The following is a 27,101-nucleotide window of genomic DNA, read 5'->3' as shown; positions in this document are numbered from 1 at the left end:
GCAGGACCACATTCCACGCCAGGAACTTCCCAGCCAAGTCAGGAGATGTGGTCTCACCCGCAATGGCAACGGGTGGGGCACAAGTGTTTGCAACGCCAGAAATCAGCAGGTCGTCTCACCTGAAGATCACATCGGACTACAAGAAGTTTGATGGAGACTGACCTGCTAGAAGCCAACAATGTATTATGAGAGTTCAAGAAGTGAATCGGAGCTGGAGGATGGAACCGGCTGGTTGGTTGTCTGATGTTTTTGGTTGAAAAGTTAAGTTGGGACAAATACAATAAGGCCGGATTGACAAGAAGGCTAATTGATAAGGACAATAGTTCAAATGCTGTATGATGTGGATGGGGGCTAGAGGGTCACAATCCTCTTTTCAAGCTCCAACCAATTTGGGTTCGGATGCTATGGCAACAGGCTAGGGGATGGGGTGGGGGGAGGAGGGGAGGGAATTTGAAGATGCCTGGGGAGGTGGGAAATTGAGGGAGGGAGGGAGGAATAGATGGGGGAAATGGGGAATAATCCCGGTATATGATAAGGTTACAAATTGGATAGCTAGTATATCGGTGTATTGCAATGCTTAATTGTGTAACTGTAAATGTGCGAGGATTAAATTCCCCGCAAAAAAGAAAGCAGATGTTCAGAGAAATGTTGCGTCAAAAGGCAGATGTGGTGTTTCTACAAGAGACACATCTTCAAAGGAAGCATGAATATTTAGTAAAGCATAAGCAATATCCCAATGTCTGCTGCGCATTATTATTATTTTATTATCTATTGCATTTGTATCCCACATTTTCCCACCTAATTGCAGGCTCAATGTGGCTTACAGAGTTTGGTTATAAGATAATCATTCCATGATATCAGATACAATTAGTAATGTACAAAGATAAGGTGAGGGAAGAGAGAAGGAAGGTGTTAGGCAGGATATAAGGTGGACTGTAATAACTGGGTGAGTTGGTGAGGTAGTTTTGTAAGGCTATGGGTTCTCTTTGTAGGCCTTGTTGAATAGATGTGTCTTCAGAGATTTGCGGAAGTTAGTTATTTCATCAATAGCTTTCAGGGCTGTAGGTAATGCATTCCACAGCTGTGTGCTCATGTAAGAGAAGGTGGTGGCTTGTATCAGCTTATATTTTAATCCTTTACAGCTGGGGAAGTGCAGATTGAGAAATTTGCGGGATGATCTTATGACGTTTCTGGGAGGCAAGTCCACAAGGTTTAGCATGTAGATTGGGGCATCTGCGTGACTGATTTTGTGTACAATCGTGCAGATCTTGAACGCAACTCGTTCCTTGAGTGGGAGCCAGTGAAGTTTCTCTCTTAGGGGTTGTGCACTTTCATATTTGTTTTTTCCAAATATGAGTCTGGCGGCGGTATTCTGGGCTGTTTGGAGTTTTTTGATAGTCTGTTCTTTGCAGCCAGCGTACAGTGCATTACAGTAGTCCAGATGACTTATTACCAGTGGCGATCCTAGCCTGCATGACACCCGGGGCGGATCACCGATGCGCCCCCCCCCCCGGCGAAATGACACCCCCCCCCCAGTGCACGCCGCTGGGGGGGGGGTGCCGCGGCGCGCACCTGTCAGCTGAGTTTGCTAACTTCGCTGCAGCTCCCTCTGCCCCGGCCGGAACAGGAAGTAACCTGTTCCAGGGCAGAGGGAGCTGCAGCGAAGTTAGCGAACTCAGCTGACAGGCGCGCACCGCGGCACCCCCCAGCGGTGTGCACCCGGGGCGGACCGCCCCCCCCCGCCCCCCCCCCCCCTTGGTACGCCACTGCTTATTACCATTGACTGTACCAAGGTACGGAAGATGTATCTTGGGAAGAAAGGTTTTACTCTTTTGAGTTTCCACATGGAGTGAATCATCTTTTTCGTTGTGTTCTTTACGTGAGTATCGAGTGTGAGGTTTCGGTCAATAGTAACTCCAAGAATTTTTAGATTTTGTGCGATGGGGAGAGAACAGTAAGGTGTGGTTATTGTGGAGTAGTTGTTTTTGTTGTGTTGTGAGGTGAGTACGAGACATTGTGTTTTCTTTGCGTTGAGTTTCAGCTGGAATGCATCCACCCAGGAGTGCATGATTTGGAGGCTTTGGTTGATCTCATTGGTGATTTCGTTTAGATCATGTTTGAATGGGATGTAAATCGTGACGTCGTCTGCATATATGTAGGGATTAAGGTTTTGATTGGCTAGAAGTTTGGCTAAAGGTATCATCATTAGGTTGAAGAGAGTTGGTGATAGTGGGGATCCTTGGGGAACTCCACATTCAGGTATCCATGGGGGTGATGTGTCCACATTCGTTGTTACTTGGTATGATCTTGTGGCCAGGAATCCTTTGAACCATTTGAGAACTGTACCTCCTACTCCGAAGTATTCTAGTATATGTAGTAGTATTCCATGATTGACCACGTCAAAGGCGCTGGACATGTCAAATTGTAGGAGGAGTGTGTTGTTACCAGGTGCAATTGCTTGTTTGAATGAGTTCATTGCGGATACTAGTACCGTTTCGGTGCTGTGATTTGACCGAAATCCTGATTGGACTCGTGCAGAATTGAGTGTTTATTTAGGTAGTCAGAGAGTTGTTTCGTCACTATGCCCTCCATGAGTTTGGTTATGAGCAGAATAGATGCTACTGGGCGATAGTTGTTTAGGTCCATTGTGCTTTTCTTAGCATCTTTTGGCAGCAGAGTAAGTAAGATGTTTCCTTTCTCCGTGGGAAAGAGACCATTTTGAAGCCTGTGGTTTATATGATTCGTGAGGTCTTTTTTGAATTGTTTGGGGGCGGATCTTATTAGGCTATTGGGGCAGATGTCTAATTTGCATTGTGACTTGGCGTATTTTCGGAGCCATTGTGAGAATTCATCTGACGATATAGTGTCAAAGTTGGTCCATGATCGATCTGCTGGGCTTTCCCCAGGTTTTGGATCTAGACATTCAAGGATGCTTGTGTATTCAGTGATGTTGGTAGGTATCATGCGTCGGAGCTTTATAATTTTTTCATTGAAGTAATTCACAAGATTGGTTGCGGATGGGTTGTTGTCGCGGTCTCGAGGGACTTGGCATACTGTCAGGTCCTCAAGGCAGCACTGGGAATTGTGAGCCCTTGGGCCCCTGCCGCGGAGTGGCAGAGGCAGGCAAGACCGTCTTGGAACTGGACGTCCGGAAGGACCGGACCAGAACTCTGGACTGGAAGTAGGCAACTGAACCGGCTGAAAAGGAACCGCTTCACCTGTACTTAGCCACCTTTCCGCTAGAGTTGAGCTCTAGCGTGCGGGCGGCCGACAGGACTTGTAGGGCAAGGCCGGAACTGAAGATCCAGAGGACCCACCTCGGGTCTAGGAAACACGAGGGAACAATACTAGACTGCACTAAGCGCTGCACGCAGCCACTAAGCCAGACACCCCAGACAGACTAGACAGACAGAAGCTATCAGGAGCAGGGACTAGGGCAGACATGCAAGCAAGGAAGAAGGGGAGACTGGGAATGCCCCCTGGGCAAACCCACTAGCTAGGTCGAGGCAGGTAACAGGATAAATCCCCCAGAAGATACACGCTAGCTAGACAGATACAGGAATCAGGATACATAAGCAGGGATCCGGATAAGCACACAGGATATACAAGCAAGGCACAAGGTAGACACACGGGACAGAAGGTAGCTAGGCAGAGCAGGAAACCGGATAACACTAGCTAGCCAAAACCAGGACTCAGGACGAACAAGCAGGGACCAGGATATGCACACAGGATATACAAGGTTCAGGATGTGCACACAGAATATACAAGCAGGGAGAAGGGCAGGCTGCAAACACAGACTAAAGGCAGAAGGCTAGCAGCCCACGCAGAAGGGCAAGCAGCCCACAGGTACTGGGAACCGAAGGGCACTAGCCCACACAGAAGGGCAAGAAGCCCACAGGTACTAAGCAGAAGGGCAAGCCCACACAGAAGGGCAAGAAGCCCACACAGAAGACAGGCTTAGAAGCAGAGCAGCAACACACTAACTAACCTGTCGGCCTCTGGGCATGACACCAGACAATGACACCATGCGAAGGCCCTGACTGCAAGCACAGGCCTTCCTTATAAAGGAACTCACTGATGAGTCACCACCAGCAGGACAGAAGCAGGAAGTTCCTTGCCTCCAAACAGAGGCTTGACACACAGAGGAAGTGAGCCCACAGGAAGGACAAGCAGGAGCCATCTTGGATACTGGCATAGAGGAGGCGGCAGCCATCTTGGAAGAGGCATAGCCCACACAGGTGAGGTCCAGTAAGGCAATCAGCACACAGAGCCAGAGAGAAACTAAGACAGAGACAGACACAGAGACAAGCAGAAGCCAGCACAGTCACTGACTCCCAGAAACAGGGTAAGTATGAGGGTGGTCACGGCCACAGACGTGACAGTTGTCTGTGTTGTTAGAGGTAACCGGTGTAGTATTTAGAAGATTGTTTACGAGTGAGAAGAGTTTGTGTGTGTCCTTGTAGTTTGGTCCTATTTTGGTTTTGTAGTATGTTCTTTTAGTTTGTCTGATAGTGTATTTGTATTTTCTTTGTAGCTGTTTCCAGTCTTTGAGTGTATGTTCGTCTTTTTTCTTGGTCCATGCTCATTCTAATCTTCTGACCTGTGTTTTTAGTTCTTTCAGTTCTTCATTGTACCATGGTATTGAGTTTTTTCTATGTGTGGTTCTGGTTTGAATTGGTGCTATGTTGTCTAGTACTGTTCTGCATCTGTTGTCCCATTCTTGGAGAAATTGGGACGAGTCTGTGGGTGTTGTCCATTCGTCTGTATAGAATTGCTGCCAGAATGTTGGTGGGTCTATTTTGCCTCTCGTAGTATAGGTTTTTTGCTCCTGTTTTTGTTGTGTCTTTTTTGTTCTCCAGCGGAGGGAGAGGTTTGCTTTGTAGTGATCCGGACCATGGCGTGGCTGTCCACTTTGTATCTATTGGTGTGATATTAGGTTCTGATGGGAATTTGTGGGTAATAATATCTAATGTGTGGCCTTTGTTGTGGGTGGGTTGCATGTTTGGCAAGTGCATCTAGTACAGAGGATAAAAAAAAAGAGGGGTTATGATTGCGCTTTCAAGAGCGCACCCTTGGATAATACACAATACAGTTAAAGATAAAGAAGGCAGATATTTACTGTTGATAGTCTCCCAATACAATGTGTACTATACTATGCTGTGTGTCTATGCGCCCAATGAGGGTCAAAAGAAGTTCCTGGGAGAACTGGAGCGGATCCTCCGGGGACATGTTAAAGGTCATCTGTTGGTGGGAGGAGATTTTAATCTAACGATTGATCCAAAACTAGACAATTCGGGTGGCACAGTGGGGTATGCCAAGGGAGAGCGTATGGCCTTTAAGACCTGGCTGGCAAGGTGGGGACTGATGGATTTATGGCGAGACACTCATGGGTCTGAAAAAGATTACACCCATTATGCACCCCCATATAACACATACTCGAGGATTTACTGTTGGCTGGGTGAAGTGACGGTGAGAACCAAAACAGAAGAGGTGGCGATTGAATCTTGTACCTGGTCGGATCACTCTATGGTGGTGTTGTCGATGCAAACAGGCACTAAGGAGAAAGGGCGGAAGTTTTGGAGATTAAACGAAGCTCTATTGTTAAACCCACAAAATATATTATTGAATATATAAAGTTTAACGATACAGGAGAGGTACATCCAGCGAGCATATGGGAGGGCATGAAAGCGGTCCTAAGAGGTCAACTAATAGCTTTGCAGTCCTATACCAACAAAAGACAATCAGAGCAGGAGACTGAAATTAGAAGAAAGACAGAGAGCAGTGAGCGGGTACATCAAACCGACCCGACAGATACAAAGATATTGCAGGAACTACAACACTACAGGGTCCAGCTTAATGAAATACAAATGTCAGAAATAGCAAACCAGATGCAAAAAGCACAGCAAGAGCATTTTGAATTTGGGAATAGAACTAGTAGGCTCCTGGCACATAAATTAAAAAAGCAGGTCCAGAGGAACTTTATATTGGGTATACAAGACACCTCGGGAAGGTTGGTCAGTGAAGTAGCAGAGATACAGACAATGCTCGGGGACTACTACGCCCAAATATATAAATCAGAACTGGAAACCACACAGGAAGATATTAGGCAATATTTGAATGAGGTCAAGCTCACAGAACTATCTGAAGAAGAGTTAGAAATACTGTCAAGCCCCATGACACTAGAGGAAGTCGAGAAAGCGATAAAGAATCTGCCCACGAATAAGGCCCCCAGGCCCGAAGGCTTTCCCGCACTCTTCTATAAAATATTTGCTATATGGTTAGCACCATTGCTGCTCAAGGTGATAGCATCCTTTGATGGAGCAGGGGAATTGCCATATTCATGGAGATTGGCCGAGGTAGTTTTAATCCAGAAACCAGGTAAAGACCCTCTGAGTTGTGGTTCATACAGACCCATATCTTTACTAAATATTGACTATAAAATCTTTACTAAAATTCTGGCAAACAGAGGGTGCTACCGCCTATAATACATGATGATCAGGCGGGCTTTATAGAAGGCCGACAGACGTATGATAATATCAGATGCTTGATGCATATAATTCAACAGGCATCCGATGAAACAGACTCGGTCATTCTTTTTTTGGTAGATGTGGAAAAGGCCTTTGACCGGGTGGAGTGGGCATTTTTGTTTGCAGTCTTAGAACAGATAGGAATGGGAGGGAGATTTCTAAAGTGGTTGCAATTGCTATATACTAGCCCTATGGCAACACTAAAAATAAATGAGTCCCATACGACAGTGTTAAACCTGGGAAGAGGGACAAGGCAGGGATGTGCTGTATCTCCCCTGCTTTTTGCACTATCAATTGAACCATTAGCCAAGAGGATTAGAGAGCATGAGAATATTCGGGGAGTAGTCAGAGGTTTACGAGAGCATAAGATCATGCTCTTTGCTGATGATGTGTTGATGACATTGACTCGCCCCGCTCAATCGCTCCAGCAGGTTATGGAGGAATTGAGGCAATACAGGAGGATGTCAGGCTTTAAAATAAATGTAGATAAATCAGAGATACTTAATCTTACTATGCCCCAGGGAGAGGCCAAGATGTTAAACTATACCCATTCCACTGGGCAACCAAAGCAATAAGATATCTGGGTATAATGGTAACCCCCCCAGGATAGAGAATATGTTTGTTAACCCCCAAAGAAGATAAGAGAGCTGTTTGGTGAATTGGACAGATTGGAAGGCCTTACTATAACGTGGCTGGGCAGAATTCATGCCATAAAGATGATGCTCCTACCAAAATTGCTGTACTTATTTATGGCTCTCCCACTGCCAATCCCCCGAGCTTTCTTTCAACAATTAAACAAAAAAATGTTCGCATATATTTGGAGGAAGAGACCACCTAGAGTACGTAGGAGTATGATGTTTCAAACTCCATCTAAGGGTGGCATGGGAGTCCCAAATTTGTATTTATATTACCAGGCGGCACAACTTAGGATCCTAGCAGAGTGGGACCCGACGAACACCAAGAAATGGTTGCATTGGGAAAGAGCCTGGATGGGTACCCGGTGCTTAAGTAATATATTGTGGAGTTCGGGAAGAGATATCTTAGCAGTAGCAGGGAGAGTTCTGGTGGGCCTTAAACACTTATTAAACACCTGGCTTCAAATAAGGAGGAGGGCATTCCCAGATAGAAAATACTTTTTGCAGATGGCCATAGGAGGGGCACCGGGCTTTCCCCTTGGGGTAGAAGAGAAAACATACTTGCTATGGGCCAAGAAAGGGTTCAATACACTGGGACAGATGTGGAGTAATGGAGAAATAAAAACTTTCGAGGAGCTGCAGGAAGAGTATGACCTGGAGGAAAGAGACATGGAGGCATATTTTCAAAGCACTTAGCCTTCCAAAGTTCCATAGAAACCTATGGAACTTTGGAAGGCTAAGTGCTTTGAAAATATGCCTCATGGTGTACTATGTCTGCTTAAGGAATTATATCCTGAGGCAGGCCAGAGAGGAGTTGGAATTGCTGAGACAGGGCTAGAACAAGCGATGAGAGGGGGGGGGGGGGGGGGGGCGGCAAAGGCGGAATAACCCGTCTGTCTAGAGCATTGCTCCTTCTCTCGTCGCCCCAAGGTTTCTATACGGGGAGATGGGAGAAAGATCTCCAGCTTCAATGCACGGAGGAATGGTGGGCAGGTAGTTATAGACATCTGTTGAAGCCAGCCATTGGCAGAAAATGGATATAAAATCCTGTATAGATGGTATTATACCCCGGTGCAATTACAAAACTTTTATCCACAGATTGCAACGGACTGCTGGAGAGAATGTGGGGGGAAAGGGACCGGTGAGAATGTCCCCGGGTACAAGAGTATTGGGCCGAGATCTTAGACAAGATACATTATATGATAAAGATAGCTTACCCGGGCCAAGCTATGCATTGCTTATTGAACATACGACCTGAGAAGAGCCCGATACACTGTCACAAGCTGGCTATTCATCTCCTTGGAGCAGCTAAACTGGCTCTAGCCAAAGCTTGGAGGCAGAAGAAAGTCCCCAAAATGCAGGTGGTAGAATGTAGACTACACCACCTATACCAAATGTTGAAATTGACAGCTATCCGAAAAGGGCAACTACAAAAATTCAAAAATATTTGGCATATGTATGAACAATGGAGAGGGATTTAAAGATGCTAAGTAATGTAAGGTTAAAGGGGGGAGGGGGGAAGGGAAGAATAGGAGAGCAAATGTAAAATTATGTAATTGAACGATTAAGCGATTATTGTTGTACAATTGTTATATTTTATATGCTATATTGTTGCGAATATTTGTAAATGTATACAAAAAATAAAAAGATTTGGAAAAAATATATTAACATTTTAGTCCATCAGGATGGCTATAGGCAACTGTGCGAAGAAAAAGAAGAATCTGGGAAGAAACATCATTTTTATAGTAGCTACTCTACCCCACCAGGAGAGAGTCTTATTTCCCCCAATTCTCCAGATACTGCTGTATTCTGTCTATTAGCGGCACATAGTTAAGCTTATAATGGTCTGCCACTTTATCTGTCAATTGAATTCCTAGATATCTAAACCCTCGAGTTACCAACTGAGATGGAAAGGGGAATCCAGGGTCCCTGACACTGTATTAAACATCAGAGTCTCAGTTTTATCTGCATTGGTTTTAAAACCAGAATGTGAAGCAAACCGAGAGATCTCCTCCAGCAGAAGGGGCAGAGAGGTCCCAGGGTCCCCACAAAAAGCAGAATATCATCGATGTATTGAAGAATTTTGTGACCCTGACCTCCCACCAAAATAGGGGTGTTATACCCAGGTTCTTACAGATCACCATTTTCACAGGTTCAATTGCCAGGGAAAACAAAAGTGGGGACATAGGACATCCCTGCCGAACCCCTCTATGTAGAAAACATTCCTCAGATTGAACCCCATAAACCATAATTTTACTGTTAGGCTTCTGGTGTAATCCTCAAACCCATTGTCCAAACCTTCCTCCTAGTCCCATAACTTCCAGCACCTGAAAAAAGAATGGGCTTCTAAAGGGCTTCAAAAGGGCATGCCCCTTTGGTCACGCCCCTGCAACTGCATACTGCAGGAGTGGGTGCTCTTTTCAACTTCGCACTCGGCCTCTGTAGATGATGTCACGGGGTCGATTGTGCAGCTTCTCACCAGGTGTTCCTCCAAGGCCTGGACTCCTCTTAGCGAGGGTAGGTGCTGCATCGCTCCCTCTCTCCTGATACAATCAGGAGTGGGTGCTCTTTTCAACTGGTTGACGGACAGACGCCAGAGGGTGGTGGTGAATGGAATTCGCTCGGAGGAAGGAAAGGTGAGTAGTGGAGTGCCTCAGGGAACGGTGCTGGGGCCGATTCTGTTCAATATATTTGTGAGTGACATTGCCGAAGGGTTAGAAGGTAAAGTTTGCCTATTTGCAGATGATACTAAGATCTGTAACAGAGTGGACACCACGGAGGGAGTGGAAAACATGAAAAAGGATCTGAGGAAGCTAGAAGAATGGTCTAAGGTTTGGCAATTAAAATTCAATGTGAAGAAATGCAAAGTGATGCACTTAGGGAATAGAAATCCACGGGAGACGTATGTGTTAGGCGGGGAGAGTCTGATAGGTACGGGCGGAGAAAGGGATCTTGGGGTGATAGTATCTGAGGATTTGAAGGCGACGAAACAGTGTGACAAGGCGGTGGCCGTAGCTAGAAGGTTGTTAGGCTGTATAGAGAGAGGTGTGACCAGCAGAAGAAAGGGGGTGTTGATGCCCCTGTATAAGTCGTTGGTGAGGCCCCACCTGGAGTATTGTGTTCAGTTTTGGAGGCCGTATCTTGTTAAGGATGTAAAAAGAATTGAAGCGGTGCAAAGAAAAGCTACGAGAATGGTATGGGATTTGTGTTACAAGACGTATGAGGAGAGACTTGCTGAACTAAACATGTATACTCTGGAGGAAAGGAGAAACAGGGGTGATATGATACAGACGTTCAAATATTTGAAAGGTATTAATCCGCAAACGAACCTTTTCCGGAGATGGGAAGGTGGTAGAACGAGAGGACATGAAATGAGATTGAAGGGGGGCAGACTCAAGAAAAATGTCAGGAAGTATTTTTTCACGGAGAGAGTAGTGGATGCTTGGAATGCCCTCCCGCGGGAGGTGGTGGAAATGAAAACGGTAACGGAATTCAAACATGCGTGGGATAAGCATAAAGGAATCCTGTGCCGAAGGAATGGATCCTCAGGAGCTTAGTCAAGATCGGGAGGCGGGGCTGGTGGTTGGGAGGCAGGGATAGTGCTGGACAGACTTGTGCGGTCTGTGCCAGAGCCGGTGGTGGGCAGCGGGACTGGTGGTTGGGAGGCGGGGATAGTGCTGGGCAGACTTATACGGTCTGTGCCAGAGCCGGTGGTTGGGAGGAGGGGCAGGTGGTTGGGAGGCGTGGATAGTGCTGGGCAGACTTATACAGTCAGTGCCCTGAAGAGCACAGGTACAAATCAAAGTAGGGTATACACAAAAAGCAGCAAATATGAGTTATCTTGTTGGGCAGACTGGATGGACCATGCAGGGCTTTTTCTGCCGTCATCTACTATGTTACTTCCTGGTTGGCCTTTTTAGATGATGTCAGGGGGCTGACCAATCCACTGCTTACCAGGTGTGCCTCCCAGGTCTGGACTCTTCTCAATGAGGATAGGTTCCACATCTGGAGGTTTTTTTCTGTTCCTGGAGGGATCACAGTAACGCATAAACGAATTAAAGTGGCATTTGTACCTGAGTCCCATTGTTTAAAATCCACTGCACCGACCACTAGGCTGCCCCTCTGCTCTACAGGGATGACTGTGTGGCCATTTTTGTAGAAATGATGCCAGACAGACATTTTTTTACCTGCTTTTTTGGTGTTCAATTTTTGGATGTTTCATTTTAGAAAAAGGCTGTTCAATATTGATGCTTTCAGTGCAAGAATGTTCGTCTTACATATTTTTGAACAAGAAATGCTCAGTTCTGCTTGGTCTTGAACTGCAGCCAACATAGACAAGATTGCAAGAACATAAGATGACATAAATCACATTGCTAGAATTATATGTCCTATGTGAATGAGACAAGAACATCTGGCCCGACTGAGGATCAGTCCAATCTATTCCTGTCAAAGTATATTCACACCATTGACAGGAATTACATCTAAAGTGGCCAATAATTACTGGAATCCATATTATAATCTAGTCTCTTACAGCTTTTTTTTGCCATCCTGTTCATGCTCATCTTGTTTTTTGTTGTTTTTTCTGCATAGAAACAAGCTTGGTCCGATTTTTGCTCTTACAGCATGTTACATTGAAAAGCCAAGTATTTAATTTCTTTGAAATTTTTCTACAAAAAATGGTGAAAGTTTTTGCACTGTTTGAAATACTTTTGAAAGATAAAGTTTGATTTACTAATTAATCAATAAGATAACATGTTTGAAAGCAACCCGATGAAAATAAAAGTAGTGGTGGGTGTGAGTAGATATCTTTATCAATTTATTTCTGTGCAATTTAGAAAATTTTAGGAAGTATGAAGTTTGTTGCAGTTTCACAATAGCACAAGGAAATAATGAACTGTGTTCTGTTTTGTTGAGAAGAGCAGAAACCAGACGGTAACTGAACGCAAGAGTCCCAAGAGAGTGTTCTTATGCATTGCTTTTACTGATTGCAGTAACAAACTCTCTTTGTTGATCCTGTGGTTTGTCCAGCCTTCCTTTGTTTCCCACTTTTTGGCGTTTGCCTTGTTGAGAAGAGCTGCATGCAACTATATAGTTTTCAGATTGTTACTAGTTATATTTGCTGGGTGCTTTAGTAAGTGTTTCGTTATCAACCCCACATCTAAAAGGTTTGGACCTATTAAAACGGATGTCAGTAAAGGGGCATGTTTGGGACAAAGAGAAGTAAAGGGAGAGAATGTCTTATGCAGTTTTTCACAGCTACATTTGTACCTGTTTCAAAGCATGTGCGGGTACATTGGACCAAGTATCTTCCCTCCTTCCCTTTGGCTGCCTTTTTAAAAGGGAACCTCATATGGTTATTGGCCTGCGAGTGCACTGGGCCCCTGCAAACACATGCTAAATGCTACATGGTTAGTGTAACAGTTGCCCCATGAATGTATGTGCTCATTTACCCAAAGTGTTAGAAAACCAGAAGAACAACATTGATTGTTTTTTATCTGCTGTCATGGTTTACTATCAGGGGCATTTTCGAAAGAGAAGGGTGCCCATCTTCCAACACAAATCGGGAGATGGGCATCCTTCTCTCAGGGTCGCCCAAATCGGCATAATTGAAAGCCAATTTTGGGCACCCTCAACTGCAGTCCATCACGGGGACGACCAAAGTTCACGGGGGCGTGTCGGAGGTGTAGCGAAGGCGGGACTGGGGCGTGCTTAAGAGATGGGTGTCCTTGGCCAATAATGGGAAAAAAAGGGCGTCCCTGACGAGCATTTGGTCGACTTGGTCCATTTTTTTTCATGACCAAGCCTCAAAAAGGTGCCCAAACTGACCAGATGACCACTGGAGGGAATCAGGGATGACCTCCCCTTACTCCCCGTGGTCACCAACCCCCTCCCACCCTAAAAAAAAACTTAAACATTTTTTTTGCCAGCCTCTATGCCAGCCTCAAATGTCATACCCAGCTCCATGGTAGCAGTATGCAGGTCCCTGGAGCAGTTTTAGTGGGTGCAGTGCACTTCAGGCAGGCGGACCCAGGCCCACCCCCCCTACCTTTACACTTATGCTGGTAAATGTGAGCCCTTCAAAACCCACCCGAAACCCACTGTACCCACATTTACGTGCCCCCCTTCACCCCTTAGGGCTATGGTAGTGGTGTACAGTTGGGTCATTCCATGCCAAGTGGTCTAAACCTTCCCACCATCATGTTTCCAATTTTGTTCAAATTTTATTTGTTGCGCGAGTCAGGTGTTAAACGAAGTTTCACAAAATTTGAGGTCTCTAACTGCAATAGTTGAAGATCTAGACCCCCTTTTCTGAATGGTTGTCAGTCCATGAGTGCGCAACATTTACCAAAATGCCATTTTTGGAGTCTAATAAAATCCAAACACATTTATAAGAATGGCTAAAAAATTCAAATCCTGTACAGTTTTTGATGCTAATTCCGATGAAATACATTTTAACATTATGAATGCAAAATCCAGTCAAACTTTGACTAAAAGTGTGCATCAAAATTGGTTGCAACTCATCGGAACATATTTGGATCAATATTCAGACCACAACAACTTCCATGCAAACAAAGATAAGGACTTGACATTTTGAACAAGCATTATGCTTGTGCTGGACATAATACTGCCAGATTTGCAACTAACCAGCATCTATAACCGCCCTGCAGGATCTCTTCAAAGTTGGCACTGTCAGCGCAAATGGTAAAATGTAACAAAGTTCAAAGCCAATTATTAAAAAAGAGTCTGCCTGAATCAGCTTGTGAACAGTATCAACTGAAAGAGAAAATTGTGCTCTACAACACTGATATGGTGGCATTAAAATTGTGCTCTATAACACTGATATGTTTTTGTTTTGCAATGCCACCATATCAGTGTTGTAGAGCACAATTTTCTCTTTCAGATGATACTGTTCACAAGCTGATTCAGGCAGACTCTTTTTTAATAATTGGCTTTGAACTTTGGTACATTTTACCATTTGCGCTGACAGTGCCAAATTTGAAGAGATCCTGCAGGGCGGTTATAGATGCTGGTTAGTTGCAAATCTGGATGTCCCCGACTGTATTATCAATATGAAAGATGGACACCCATCTTGTTTCGATAATACAGTTTCCCCACCCCTTCGCCAGGACATCCTTAGAGATGGGTGCCCTTAGAGATGGTCGTCCCTATTCGATTATGCCCCTCCACGTTATTTTGTTTTTTTAAAGACTGTTTATTATTGTGTATCTGTTTTGGGACATCTCCTGATTAATTGTTTGTTTGATATTTTGTTGTTGTTGTTCAGATGTTACTGTACCGAGTGTCTGGACTTTTTGGTGAGACCTGGCACAGCATGCAGGGTGAAGGCCATGAACATGTGGTTCTGTTTCCTGTGCTTACCCATGGATCGTCATGGGTTACTGCAGCGCAGAGTGAAGTGGAGGGCTTGTGTGAAGAGACTCTACGATGAATGTGTAAGGAGAAACTCTCAGTAACTGTGGACCATCCCTCAGGCAATGCAGAGGCAGGGTGGAATTAATTCAAAGCTTTTAAAGGGAGACAGAAACAGGAATTGACTCGAGTGGGCAAAATCTGGATTAACACAATGTTTATATGTGCCACGTTTTCCAAAGCTGGAAACTGGGTTGTGAGCCCTTGGGCTACTGCGGGGGAGCGGCAGGCAAAACCCCACACCAGAGACTAGGCAGAACAGGACTGGAACTCCAGACTGGAGCTGCAGCAGAGGCAAACAAGCAGGACTAAAGCAGAGCAGGGACCCTTAAACATCACCTGCACTTGGCCACTTTTCACCCGGAGTTGAACTCCTGGCTGCAGGTGGCCAGCAGAACTTACTGGGCAAGGCAGGACTGGACAATAGCTAGGCAGCACAGGGACTGAGAGTCAGAGGGAGAAGGACTAAACATGGGCAGCAAGGCAGGAAACTAGGCCGGGACTCACAGAATAGACAACACAACACAAGGCAGGGAAAGGACAAGCTAGGGGACAGAAACTGGAAGCTGCAAGCAGCCACTGAAGACAGACAACACAGAAACCTAAGCACTACACAAGGAACTACAAACAAGGAGCAAGACTAAGAAACAAGCAAACCCTAAACTAAACATAGACTAACTAGAAACAGGCAAGAACTTCAGGCAAGAAACTAGAACAAGGAAACAAACTCAGGCTGAAGTGCAACAAGCACCAACATACCAGGGCCTTAGACAAGGCAAAGGCAGAGAGGTTCCAAATGGCTAATAAGCCCAGCAGCAGCTGAGGCTCAGCTGCAGCAATCACCAGGCAACTATGGGTGCTGTGCAGGTTCAAACAAAACAAGCAGGTCTGGCAGGCCAGAAGATCCGGACTGGACTTGGCTGAAGTCTGGAACGGGAAACAGCACACAGACAATCCAATGCAGCCACCACACAGAGACAGAACTAACACAGGAAGAACAGACAGGAGCCAGCCCAGAAGCTGACCGCCGGAAATAAGGTGAGTCTGAGAGGGGTCACGGCCACAGACGTGACAGTACCTCCCCCTCAAGGCTCCCGTGTCCCCACGAGAGCTTTCAGGTTTCCATGGGTAACAATGCTGAAACCTACAGAGGAGCTTCAAAACAGGACCATGGTTAGCTGGACTGGAACTTGAACTCGGCTGAGACTGAGCAACTTGGCTGGAACTGAAACTTGACTTGGACTCAGTATCTTGGCTGGACCTGGAACTCGGCCTGGACTCAGCAGCTTGACTGGAACTGGAACTTGGCTTAGGCTCAGCATCTAGGCTAGAACTGTGACTCGGTCTGGACTCAGCATCTTCTTGGCTGGAACTCAAACTCGGAGTGGACTCAGCACCATCTTGGCTGGGACTCAGCCTCCTGGCTGAAACTGCAACTCGATCCGGACTCAGCATCTTCTTGGCTGGAACTCAAACTCGGAGTAGACTCAGCATCATCTTGGCTGGACTTCAAACTCGGAGGGGGCTCCGCTTCATCTTGGCTGGAACTCAAACTCGGAGGGGACTCAGCATCATTTTGGCTGGACTTCAAACTCGGAGGGGGCTCCGCTTCATCTTGGCTGGAACTCAAACTCGGATTGGACTCCGCGTCATCTTGGCTGGAACCGCAACTCGATCCGGACTCAGCATCTCGACTGGCACTAGAACTTGGCAGCGACTTGGCTAGCAGGGCCGCTCGCACTGGAATCGGAGACTCGGTCAGAAGCCCCACTCGGACTGAAATCGGAGGCTCGGTTAAAAGCGTCACTCGGACTTGACTCCGACGCTTGAGTGGAAGCGCCACTTGAACTGGAATCAGAGACTCGGTCAGAAGCCCAACTCGGACTGGAATCAGAGGCTCAGTTAGAGGCGTCACTCGGACTGGACTCCGAGGCTTGAGTGGAAGCGCCACTTGAACTGGGATAGGAGTCTCGATTAGACGCACTGCTCGGACAGGTCTCTGAACCTGGCTGGAATTAGGTCTCGGCTTGGACTCAGCATCTGGGCAGGAACTGCAACTCGGCTTAGATGCCACAGCTTGGCTGGCACTGGAACTCGGAGGGAACTCCGGAGCAATTCAGATGACAGCGTCCCTCAGGTTGGACTCCCGGTAAGCCTGGAGCTTGGGATCCTCAAGACGCTTTCTTTCAGTGGCAGCTTCCCGAATATCCTGCAGCGCGGGGTCGGAGACCAGTAGGTGGCGATATAACCAGAGCAGGGTCCTAGGATCAAGGGCTGAAACGGGGTTTTCAATGAGCCCAAGTTGCCGGATATGCTACCTCTCTGCTGAAGCCTCAGGCCACTTCTTCAAGAGTGGGTCAGACAAAAGTTTTCTACGATATTCCTCAAGAGTCATGAAAAGATCAAGAACAATCATAACGCCAGAACCGAACTTCACATAGGAAACAGGAGCTGCCCCCGGGCGGTAACCCGGATTGCCCACAGGGGCCAAAGTTCTGGGCTGGAAACCCCGCTGGGAGGGTGATCTTGCCAAGCTCATGGCCTTTGCATTCTGTCACGTTTTCCAAACCTGGAAACTGGGTTGTGAGCCCTTGGGCCACTGCCGGGGAGCAGCAGCGGCAGGCAAAACCACCCCACACCGGAGACTAGGCAGAACAGGACTGGAACTCCGGACTGGAGCTGCAGCAGAGGCAAACAAGCAGGACTAAAGCAGAGCAGGGATCCTTAAACTTCACCTGCACTTGGCCACTTTTCACCTGGAGTTGAGCTCCTGGCTGCAGGTGGCTGGCGAGACTTACTGGGCAAGGCAGGACTGGAGAACAGCTAGGCAGCACAGGGACTGAGGGTCAGAGGGAAAAGGACTAAACATGGGCAGCAAGGCAGGAAACTGGGCCAGGACTCACAGAATAGACAACACAACACAAGGCAGGGAAAGGACAAGCTAGAGGACAGAAACTGGAAGCTGCAAGCAGCCACTGAAGACAGACAACACAGAAACCTAAGCACTACACAAAGAACTACAAACAAGGAGCAAGACTAAGAAACAAGCAAACCCTAAACTAAACATAGACTAACTAGAAACAGGCAAGAAACTAGAACAAGGAAACAAACTCAGGCTGAAGTGCAACAAGCACCAACATACCAGGGCCTTAGACGATGCAAAGGCAGAGAGGTTCCAAATGGCTAATAAGCCCAGCAGCAGCTAAGGCTCAGCTGCAGCAATCACCAGGCAACTATGGGTGCTGTTCAGGTTCAAACAAAACAAGCAGGTCTGGCAGGCCAGAAGATCCGGACTGGACTGGGCTGAAGTCTGGAACGGGAAACAGCACACAGACAATCCAATGCAACCAGCATACAGAGACAGAGCTAACACAGGAAGAACAGACAGGAGCCAGCCCAGAAGCTGACCGCCGGAAATAAGGTGAGTCTGAGAGGGGTCTCGGCCACAGACGTGACAATATGTAATATAGGTAAGGCTGTTAGAATACAAATCCATCAGCGTCTTCTTTCTTACTGACAGCTGTGGTCTAGCACAGAGCTGATGCAGCTCTGTACTTCTATATTGTAAGTTGTTATTTTTCAATAACCTATAATAGCTGTGAAATCTTTGATACACTCATATGATGAGCTTGCACATAAAAGAATGGCGTTTGTTATTGAGTACTTTTATTGTATAAAGGCTGATAAGCATTACAGGATGGATTTTATTTAAATAACTTGTCATAGGTCACGTGACGTCATGAGCTGAGCTAGCAGCGTGGTGCCTCAGCTCCAAGACCCTCATCCCGTAAACAGCCTAATTTACCAGGGAGAAGTCCTTCAAAATTCGCTGAGCTAATTAATAACAGTGTATGGAAAAATATATCACGAAATCGCCAGCAACAATGACCCAGCGGCCGGCCAATAAAGGAAAAAACAAGGCGAGCAGCGCAGAGGGCAAGATGGCGGAGGTAGGCCTCGAAGCGGCGGTGCCGAGTTTCACGGAGCAGCAGCTTTCCCAGTTGACCGGCGCAATTACGAGCGCTTGGGCTCTGAAATGGACAGCGCTAAATGATAAATTAGATAATCTCCAAATGGCAATGGATGGACTAGGCACTCGAACAAGCGACTTAGAAACGCGAGTCTCTGCAATAGAAGACGATACACGCAGCTATGGTCCCGACTTGCGAAATTTACAGCAACAGCTGAGAGAACAAGGGTTAAAAATCGAGGATTTGGAGAGCAGATCACGAAGGAACAATGTGCGCATTGTAGGGCTTACCGAACAATTACCGGAGCGCAACCTAGAGCCATGGCTGGAGGCTTGGTTGACAAAGGAATTGGCCCTAACAGATTCGGCGGGTCCGTTGGTGATTGAGCGCGCACACCATGTGGGAAGAAAGCTGGAGATAAATGCTAAGCCCAGGGTAGTAGTGGCAAAAATCTTAAACTACAAACACAAGCTTGAAATTCTCCAGGGCTTCAAGATACGGAGAGATTCATTGAAATATGGAGGACAGAACATACTGATTTTTCAGGATTACACCCAAGCAGTACAGGAGCAGAGAAGAAGATTCCATCCAATCTGCTCAAAGCTGGCAGCAAAAAAGATAAAGTTCGCTCTGCAATATCCCGCGAAACTACGGGTGCAAGTGCAAGACCTCTGGCAGACCTTTCAAACAGCAACAGAAGCCGAGAAAAAGCTTAATGAACACCACATGTTGGCAGAGTCCTGAATGTTAATAGTCCTCAATGGTGGAATTGAGAAAACTGTTTAATACCTGGTCTCTACTTGTTGCTGACGGAGAACTGGGACTGGAGGACGGCAAGGTGTACAGATACCAGCAGAGAGGTGCAAAAAGAATCTGGTGGATCTGTTTGAAAATATTCGAGTTTTTGGGTTATCTACTGGTTTATATTAACTATTAGTTTTGAATTACTCTTAAGCTTCACAAGTGCAGAGCAGGACTTTATATTTAACCTGTTCAGGACTGGTGGAAGAAAGGGGAGGAAATTGCATCACCATGTCTGGCAAAACAATGAATGCAAAACCAAGATAACTGACAGCCCTTTCAAATAATTAGGGCAGTAGAGAGTAAGCTTAAGGCAAATAATATGCTGGTGGTGTGCAGCAATACACGTTCCTTTATGAGGGAACAGGGAAAACTACCCACCAACGGGCTGGCCAGTTGCTGAAGAGTTTAACTCGAGACTGGATGTTCGTAGAATACATGATTATTATTAACAGTGCAGTGCTAGCGAGATGATATGTTCTAAATGGTTAAATTTGTTTACCGGGTTTACAAATATATTGCATTTGCTGCTATTTAATGGTTTAAGAAAATTTAATAATATCTAAGGTTATAGTATTGTGGGAGCTGAGAGATGGTGTATGCCCTCCCTGGTGCAGGTTCTTAGGGTGCCGGAGAGAGCGGGAGAAATGTTAAAAATGTTAAGTTTGGCAAATACATATTCGTGGGAGTTTACTTGCAGAATATAATTTGCATAACAAGTGAGATGGAGTAGATGGGAGAGAAGGGGTGGATCACTAATATTTGGCTCAATAAGAAGGAGGTATATCACGTAAGAGTAGTATTGGTTGGTTGGGTGCGGGATGTTAAGTAAGTGGGGTTAATTAATATTACTTGTAGGAAACATGGTTAAGATAATTACGTGGAATGTGGGGGGTATTCATTCCCCCCTAAAAAGATCTAAAATACTGCAGTATCTACAATGTATTAAGGCAGATATAGTGTTTCTGCAGGAGACGCATCTGTCGGAGAGTGAACATGCTAAATTAGCAAAATGGTGGGTGGGGGAGTGTGTGGCTTCAGAGGCAGTAGGCCGCAAAAGAGGAGTGGCCATTTTAATCAGAAAAGGGGTGGCAATGCAACTTAATAACATCATGAAAGATCCGGACGGACGCTTTATTTTCTGCCGGGCGACAATAAACAGACAGCAGTTGCTCCTGGGAAGTATATATGCCCCAAACCAGCTTGACCTTAAATTTTATAAGAACTTAGTAGCGATTTTATCTAAAATAGAATCTATACCTTTGGTGTTAGGGGGAGATTTTAATATGGCTTGGAACCCTCAGATGGATAGATCTAATCCTCCGTCAGGGCAAGGGTCAATGAAGGTGAGGGGACTGCCAGATTTCTGCTCAATACTTGACCTTATAGACGTATGGCGAGTCCTACATCCGTCAGACAGGGAATATACGCATTAGTCTAGAGCTCATGAAACTCATTCCAGGATTGACTACTTGTTGGTCTCGTGAGAGAGTTTCTCGGATGTAGTTGGAGCTGAAATTGGCCCTTGCATAATTTCAGATCATGCAGCGGTGTCGATGTCATGGAAAGTGGGGATTCAAGAGGGAAAGGGGAGAGGTTGGTCTTTTCCTAGTTATCTTTACAAAGATGGAAACTTTAGGGAGTTTCTTGTAAATAAGTGGAAGGACTATTCACACAATAATGAAGAGATGAAAGATAGGGCCACTTTATTCTGGGAGGCTGCAAAAGCGGTTTTGAGAGGGGACATAATAAGTTATGTTAGTCACCACAAGAAAGCCAGAGATAATGAAATTTTACGCTTGGAAAAACAATTATTTGGTTTACGAAAAAAATTTGGAGAACAGCCTACTCCCCAGATTAGACAAAACATTATAAATGTCCAGACTACGTTGAATACTTTACTACACGACAGGGCAGTTAAGTCGCAGGCATATTATAAATTTCAACTTTATAAATATGGAAATAAAGGGGGCAAGATGCTGGCGAAGCTGATTAATTCCAAGAACACGTCCAGACATATTTTAACCATTAGAGATGAAGGGGGTATACTGCGTCATGCAGATAAGAGATGTTTTTCAAAGTTTTTTTCAGCAATTATATAACCCAGAAGAGGAGAGTGGCCTTAGTGAAGCCCTTTATTTGGAAAATGTTTTACTACCACACATTAAGCAAGAAGAATGTAAGGTCTTGAATGCTCCCATAAGTAGTGATGAGGTGAGCTGGGCCATAGGAAGTTGCAAGCTAGGTAAAGCTCCGGGCCCAGATGGCTTAAGGGCAGAATTTTACAAATTGTTGGGGGATTCCATAGTGCCATCTTTAACTGAGGCATTTAATTCTTGGGTGGAACAAGGCCAGCTACCAAAACACCTTAACTTAGCCCAGATAATAGTACTGCCTAAACCAAAAAGAGATCACACCCTGGTAACATCTTATAGGCCAATCTCGCTTCTTAACCAGGAAGTAAAATTATTTGCAAACATTTTGGCGAACAGGTTGGGACGTGTGCTTCCAGGTGTAATCCATGAGGCACAAGTGGGATTTGTTCAGGGGAGGTCGGTAACACGGAACCTTAGATGTATTTTAGCCTCCCTAGAACGTTTAGAGAACACAGGTGACCCGTCAATTATGATCAGCTTTGATGCCGAAAAGGCATTTGATCGGGTGGAATGGCCTTTTTTGTTTTCTACCCTAGATAAATATGGATTTCAGGGGCGGTTTATGAGGGCGATAGCAGTTCTGTATGAGGCGCCACAAGCTAGGCTGTGGGTGAATGGGATGCACTCTGAAGTATTTAACGTTCAGCGGGGTACTCGGCAGGGTTGCCCGCTTTCACCCTTACTTTTCGCATTATATATGGATCCTTTGATCTGCGATATTTACTCTTGTATGACAATTAGTGGGGTGAAGTTTGGAGAACGAGAATTTAAAGTGGCAGCCTTTGCTGATGACCTGCTAGTGGTGCTTACTAATCCCCAGGAGTCACTGGGAGACTTGTTGGAAATATTTTCGGAATTTGGGCCATACTCAGGATTTAAAATTAATTATGACAAATCAGAAGCGCTGGCGATTACGGCAGAGACCCGTAGAACATGGGTGGGACAGTTTCCACTGCGATGGGTGGAGAACTCCTTTCGTTATCTGGGTATATTACTGACTGCAAGGACAGTGGAACTATATAGAATAAACATACAATGGTTGTTAGAGAAAACAAAACAGCAATTGGATGCTTGGAAGGCGTTAACACTGTCACTGTCAGGTCGACTGTGCTTGGTACGCATGGTTATTCTCCCTAGATGGCTATATGTCATGCAAACATTGCCATTAAGACTATTACAGAAAGATATACGACTGTTTTATCGTTTGGTGACGAGGTTTTGTTGGGCATATAAAAAGGCAAAGATTCGGTTGCCCTTACTGTTGGGGGGGGTGGAAGCAAGGTGGCATGGGATTACCTAATATTAAATTATATAACATAGCATGTAACTTGAGACAAGTACGTGATTGGATTTGTTTCTCTGAATACCATACACCCTTGGGCATAGAAAGGGAATTGTTTAAACCTTACCAACTGGTCTCGTTGTTGCATGGGGATGGTGCAACACTGGCACAAATGGGAGGTAAATCTGTACTTCTGGGACCTGTACGGGATGCATGGAGATTCTTGGGGAAACACCTGGGAGGTGATCCACAGGTGTCGGAACTCTTAATGATTAGAGGGAATCCTATGTTTGGACCCGGACAGGAAAATCCAGTATTCGTGCGGTGGGAAGCACAAGGATTCAATATCTTGGGGACAGTGGTAAGCCACACAGGAGAGCCTAGACTTTTAAACCATCTGATCCCTCAGGAATCCATTCGGTGGGGTGACACCTTTGCACACTGTCAGCTGAAACACTATGTTCACTCTCTCGATAAGGTGGCACTTCAGTTTCGCTTAGGAGAGAGAATTTTAACCCTATTTGCCGAAGTCTCTAGTGAGGCCCCCTCCATTTCTAATCTACAGAAGAAACTTTGGGCATTAGTGCCTGAAAAGGAGCTGGTTCAGCTTAAGAGACGTTGGGAGGTAGATGTAGGTCAAGATCTGGCTTCTTGGGATATTGCAGCGCATCTTAAGAACATTACACAATTAATTACTGGTGCAGGATATAGAGAGTGCGCATACAGAGTTATACACAGAGCATACGTCTCACAAGTTCAGCTATTCCGAGCAGGTGGAATAAAGACACCCACTTGCTTGAAGTGCAACTTAGCTGATAATTCTTTATATCATGGGTTTTGGGGATGTCCGCTTATAAGATGTTTTTGGAAGAGGGTGGTGGCTTTTCTTTCTCTTATGATGCCGAAATGTGTACAGGGAACGCCTGCCCAGGTGGTACTTGATTGTCCGGACACATTTAGAGGGCTTAGAGCGGGTGAAGCCTTGCTGTGTCGCAAGCTTTGCTTGATAGCAAGAAAGTGCATCTTGCAAAAATGGGCTTCACAAGACAAGCCAGAATACTGGCACTGGCGAAACCAAGTACATCAGGTAATTACTTGGGAAGCACAAGAAGCTAGAGGTTCTTATAAACGTAAGCTCCGATTTCTTGGGATTTGGAACCCCTACTTGGCCAAGATAACACAACGGGGAAGAAGTCTAATCCTTAATAAATTATGATTGATATTATACTTAATGCTGGTGCACGGTGGGGAAAACATTATATGGGAATATAGGGAGGGTGGAGGGGGTAGAGGAAGGGAGGGGGATACATGGGTTCAAATATAATGAAAACGATTTATGTTGTCAGGGTGATATACCAGCAGAATATACTGTGTATATGTTATTTTGGTGTTAGTGGTTTTGTAATTTGTTGTCACTAAAAAACTGTTGAATACTAATGGGGGGGGGGAGGGGAAGAGATATGGAATGGGGAAGTTCAAAGGGGGGGGGGGGGAAACTTGATGGCGTTTTGTATTATACAGGAACACTTGATGGGTTGTTACTAGGTTATATATTTTGTATCACCAGATGGCTGTATGTTTCTTTGCTTAGTCAAGTCATCAATAAAAATCGTTGAAATATAAATAACTTGTCATCAACCCTCAATTTAAATTAGTTTTCCTTAGGAATTGCATTTTTAAATATAAGTATATTAGTCAATGAAGATAAATACAAGGTTTCATTTTGGATTGCTTATAACATGCATTTTAAAGCAGTGATGTATTTTTGAGGCATTTTCAGGCAATTTTGTGGCCACATCAGTGTTCTAATAAATGAGGACCCCAATGGTGAGAATGAATAAGAATGAGTAAGAAGCATTTATTTACATTCACAAAATAAGAGAACACAGTGAAGCACAATGACAAAATCAGAAGAAACATTCACAATTACACAGGAATATTCAATTCTACCAAGCAGGTGATCAAAGATCCATCACATTCTATTCTGATTCAAGGTGCTTCATGGGGGACCATCAGTAATCCTGAGCAGGTGATCACATAATCCAACGCATTCTTGTTAAGGGAAAGGGAAGGGGGATTGGACTTGATATACCGCCTTTCTGTGGTTTTATAATCTAAGTGGTTTATGTTATATATAGGTTCTTATTTTGTACCTGGGGCAATGAAGGGTTAAGTGGAGGTGGGGGGTTGATTTTGCAGGATCTGGTGACCTGGGTCCAGTTGTCCTCTTCCTGTACAAGATCATCTCTCCCTTTGCTGGAGATCCACAATATTTCAATATGCATGTCTGGGATGGATTTCTGGTTGTCATAGATGCTTCTTAGCCTTGCCACCTCCTTTCTTAGTTCTTGTACTTCCTTCATGATGGATTCAATGTGCATGCATTTATCACATGAGTCCAGAATCTTGCCTTGGGCCAAGCAATCGGTCTGGACAGAAGCAGAAGCTGTAATGAGAGCCACAGCTTTAGGGGGGTTCTGTTTCTTTTTCATACTTCAAGTGTAGGAGGTATTTGTACCTATGGATAAAAGAAATGAAAAGGCCTACCAAAGTCCAAACCTTACTAATCTTCACCTGTTCTTTAATCTTTAGGAAGCAGGTAGTTTTATTGTGATATCTGAGGGCCTGTTAAAATTTACTCTGTGGGTGTAGCTCAATGTACTTCTTTGCCTGTTGTTGGGATATTTACTCTGTGGGTGTAGCTCAGTGTACTTCTTTACTTGTTGTTGGGATATATAGTGATTCAGCTTATCCTGTCAGGTTTTAGGAATTTTTTTTCCTGATGTGTAGTGTTTGGTTGTAAGCCTAATTCAATGGATTTATTTTATTTATTTATTTATTTATTTATTTATTTATTTATTTATGGCATTTGTATCCCACATTATCCCACCTCTTTGCAGGCTCAATGTGGCTTACAATTTGTCATGGATACTGGAAATAGCAGTGAAGATACATTTGGTTTACAGAGGGTTTTGTGTTACATGGTGGAGAAATACATGAAGGTGTCAAAGCAGAAAGACATTATAAGACAGTCTGGAAGTTTTAAAGATTATACAGTTACACATGTTAGATTATACCATTACACATGTTGATCTTTGTGATATATCTTGTCGAAGAGATAGGTTTTCAATAGTTTGCGGAAATTGGTCAGTTCATAGACCATTTTCAGGTTACGTGACAACGCGTTCCAGAGCAGCGTGCTCGTATAGGAAAAGGTAGATGCATGCATTGATTTGTATTTCAGACCCTTGCACTTGGGAGGTTGAAGATTAAGGAATGTGCGAGAGGAACTTTTTGCATTCCTGGGAGGTAGATCTATCAGGTCTGACATGTAGGCTGGGGCGTTACCATGGATGATTTTATGGACTAGGGTGCAAAGTTTGAACGTGATGCGTTCCTTTAGTGGGAGCCAGTGTAGTTTTTCCCGCAGGGGTTTCGCGCTTTCATATTTTGGTTTGCCGAATATTAGTCTGGCTGCTGTATTCTGTGCTGTCTGGAGTTTTTTTTTAAGTATTTGCTCTTTACAGCCAGCGTAGAGTGAGTTACAATAGTCCAGATGACTGAGTACCAATGATTGTACCAGATTGCGGAAGACAGTTCTTGGAAAAAATGGTCTAACTCTTTTCAGTTTCCACATTGAATGAAACATCTTTTTAGTTATGTTATTTGCATGGTTCTCAAGTGTTAGGTGTCGATCAATGGTGACTCCAAGGATTTTTAGGGAGTCCGACACTGGTAGATTTAGTTTAGGTGTGTTGATGGTGGTAAATTTATTCTTGTTGTATTGCGAGGTTAGAACCAGATATTGGGTTTTCTCTGCATTGAGCTTCAGCTGAAATGCATCTGCCCAGGAATTCATAATATGTAGGCTTTGCTTGATTTCATTGGAGATTTCCCTTAGATCTTTTTTGAATGGGATGAAGATTGTTACATCATCAGCGTATATATATGGGTTTAGGTTCTGATTCGATAGTAGTTTGGCCAAGGGTGTCATCATTAGGTTGAATATGGTCGGTGAGAGGGGGGGATCCCTGTTGAACTCCGCATTCAGGTATCCATGTAGCTGATGTAGTCGAATTTGATGTCACTTGATATGAGTGTGTAGTGAGGAACCCTTTGAACCAATTGAGAACGTTGCCTCCGATTCCGAAGTATTCGAGGATGTGTAGTAAAATTCCATGGTCAACCATGTCAAATGCACTTGACATGTCGAATTGTAACAGTAGAATATTGTTGCCGTTTGCTATCAATTGTTTGAGTTTGGTCATGAGCGTAACTAGTACGGTTTCAGTGCTGTG

General features: G+C 44.9%; 1 protein-coding gene across 2 annotated transcripts in view; it reads left to right on the top strand.

The window, feature by feature from the left end:
• The window catches only part of DNMT3L (DNA methyltransferase 3 like), a 232,382-nt gene that overhangs the window by 104,247 nt on the left and 101,034 nt on the right, over nt 1-27,101 (top strand). For both annotated transcript variants that reach the window (XM_030204938.1, XM_030204937.1), the window contains one exon: nt 14,448-14,616. In XM_030204938.1, coding sequence (XP_030060798.1) covers nt 14,448-14,616 — 169 coding nt within the window. The remainder of the gene's footprint in view (nt 1-14,447; nt 14,617-27,101) is intronic.

This window comes from Microcaecilia unicolor, chromosome 5 (genome assembly GCF_901765095.1).
Source record: "Microcaecilia unicolor chromosome 5, aMicUni1.1, whole genome shotgun sequence".
Lineage (NCBI taxonomy): Eukaryota > Metazoa > Chordata > Amphibia > Gymnophiona > Siphonopidae > Microcaecilia > Microcaecilia unicolor.
Note: the sequence above shows the minus strand (reverse complement) of the source record. Positions and strands in the feature narration are given on the sequence as shown.